Source organism: Miscanthus floridulus, chromosome 1 (assembly GCF_019320115.1).
Source record: "Miscanthus floridulus cultivar M001 chromosome 1, ASM1932011v1, whole genome shotgun sequence".
Taxonomy (NCBI): Eukaryota; Viridiplantae; Streptophyta; class Magnoliopsida; order Poales; family Poaceae; genus Miscanthus; species Miscanthus floridulus.
In genome coordinates, this window is record NC_089580.1 from 49,909,826 (window position 1) to 49,912,241 (window position 2,416).

A 2,416-nucleotide genomic window follows, 5' to 3' on the forward strand; every position below is an offset into this window, starting at 1 on the left:
GGAGCTGGGGCGCAATATTTACTGAATCATTTTCTTTTACGAGTCCTGACGTCGATCTCAGGATCCAAAACGAGTTTACTTCTCTCGAGAGCCAAACGTAAATTTCCTAAAATAAAGGGCTAAATTGTAAAAAATTGGGACGAGACGACCCTGCCGTCGCACCGGACCCACTGCGCACCCACCGCCCAGCGGGACCCACTCCGTCCTTGTCCCCTCACTGCCTGCGCAGAATGTCCTCGGCCCCCACCGCTCGCTGACCCCGCCTCCGGCTCCGGCGACACCGATCCCCGCCGGCGAAATGGCGGCGTGGTGCTCCGCCGAGTCCACCAAGCCGGTCTTCGTCGGGATCTACGGCGCCGTCCTCGGCGGCTTCGCGGTCTCCGCGCTCTTCTTCCTGCTCTCCTCCTCCTCGCTCTCCGCGCCCACGCTCCCGCTCCCGGCCGCCGCCATCGCCGGGGCCAACCTCTCCGCGCCCACTCCCGCCCAGCCCGAGACCATGTACAACCGCCCCATCTGGAAGCCCCCGCCCCGGCGGGCGCGGATGCCCTCTCCGCGCGCGTTCCGACTCACCCGCGACATGGTCGCCGCCCGCGCCCGCGACGGCGTCATCGTCGTCACCTTCGGCAACTACGCCTTCCTCGACTTCATCCTCACCTGGGTGCGCCACCTCACCGACCTCGGCGTCGACAACCTCCTCGTCGGCGCCATGGACACCAAGCTGCTCCGAGAGCTCTACTTCCGGGGCGTGCCCGTCTTCGACATGGGCAGCAGGATGGCCACCGAGGACGCCGGGTGGGGCTCCCCCACCTTCCACAAGATGGGCAGGGAGAAGGTGCTGCTCATCAACGCGCTCCTGCCTTTCGGGTACGAGCTGCTCATGTGCGACACGGACATGGTGTGGCTCAAGAACCCATTGCCCTACCTCGCCCGATACCCCGAAGCGGATCTCCTCACGTCCAGCGATCAGGTCATACCCACCGTCACCGACGACAGCCTGGAGAACTGGAGGGAAGGTAATTATTGACCACACATATGACGTGGGTTCTGAATCTTTCTGGTTGCTACTAAGTTGCTAGTGTGCTCGTTACCAATCTCTGTTGCGAGCAGTAGTAATCAAGCACAGATCGCATCATATTCTATTCAATCCTGAGGTTGACAACATAGATGGTGTGACATGCACCTGAATATAGTAATCAGACCCAAAGAAGTCTTATCTTATTTGTAGCTGAACTGAACATTATGTTAGGAGGTTGAAGAGCTGCATGAGCCATTTCCCTTGTACTGCTTGTCTTGGAAGTTTGAAATGAGCTTGCATTTAAGTACAAATACACACCATTGAGCATTTTCGAAAGTTTACAGTCAATGAAGAAAGATTTTCACTAGTGACAGCAATGTACAACTCATGTAGCTAGTTTGTGAAGTACTGAAGTATATGTGCATGATTATCATGTAGCAAATACCTGCAATGTAGACCTTATTGAACATACCCTCTTGCTTGGCAGTCCTGTGCACATGAAGACAACTAAGGAGCTCAGCATTCTCTTGTGTTTCGCTGGCATTATTGAGTGATGGATGCACACATTTCAAGCATGCTATAACTATAAATGTTTTTATATTTTGGTTCCTCTACTCAATGTTGTAATATTAAATTTTAATTTGGCAAACAAATTTCTGAAAGCATGAGTTATATTCAGTGTTTTCTTTGGGTAGATTTAGACCATTGATAGCTATCTTTACAATCTTTTTCTGCCCTAGGAATTTTAAAAACATAAGGTATTGGAGGTCCTTATGGACCTAGTCATATGTACCCTCCAGTCTCCATAGCCCAACAAAATGATTTCATGCTCAAATTTATTATGCTGTACTTCACCCTCATCTTTCAGGCATGTCCCTTCCACTCTTGTATCTCCTTATGTTTCTATTAAATTACCTAACTGAAGCAGGGATGCTTTGGTGGTTCCCAAGTTTTGAGCGAATTATTTTATCGTCTTCTTGAAAACTACATAACTGAAGATTCCAATGCTATGTAATTGATAACATGACAGTCAATCTCTACTATCTTATTCATAGTTACTGGTGCATTCAACATTGGTATTTTCCATTGGCGACCCACTGAACCTGCTAAAAGGCTGGCAAAAGATTGGAAAGATTTAGTCATATCTGATGATAAGTTGTGGGACCAGAATGCTTTTAATGATCTTGTACGCCAAAAATTTGGACAGCCAGTTCAAGGAGGTGATCTTGTATATTCTTATGATGGGAAACTGAAGCTGGGAGTACTACCGGCAAGTATATTTTGCAGTGGCCATACATATTTTGTGCAGGTAGGAGTATTTCTTTGTTTGTGGTTGCCAATTAGAAATTTTGCATTTGAAAACACTTTTTAGTTAGATAATAGTTGTATCTCGTTATATTT

General features: G+C 48.7%; 1 protein-coding gene across 1 annotated transcript; it reads left to right on the top strand.

The window, feature by feature from the left end:
• Window positions 1-267: 267 nt before the first annotated feature.
• On the top strand, window positions 268-2,387 carry LOC136456473 (arabinosyltransferase XEG113-like). Its single transcript, XM_066456373.1, has 2 exons — window positions 268-1,013; window positions 2,071-2,387. Exons 1-2 carry the CDS (start codon window positions 299-301, stop codon window positions 2,385-2,387), a joined length of 1,032 nt encoding a protein of 343 aa, XP_066312470.1. The 5' UTR covers window positions 268-298.
• Window positions 2,388-2,416: the final 29 nt, after the last annotated feature.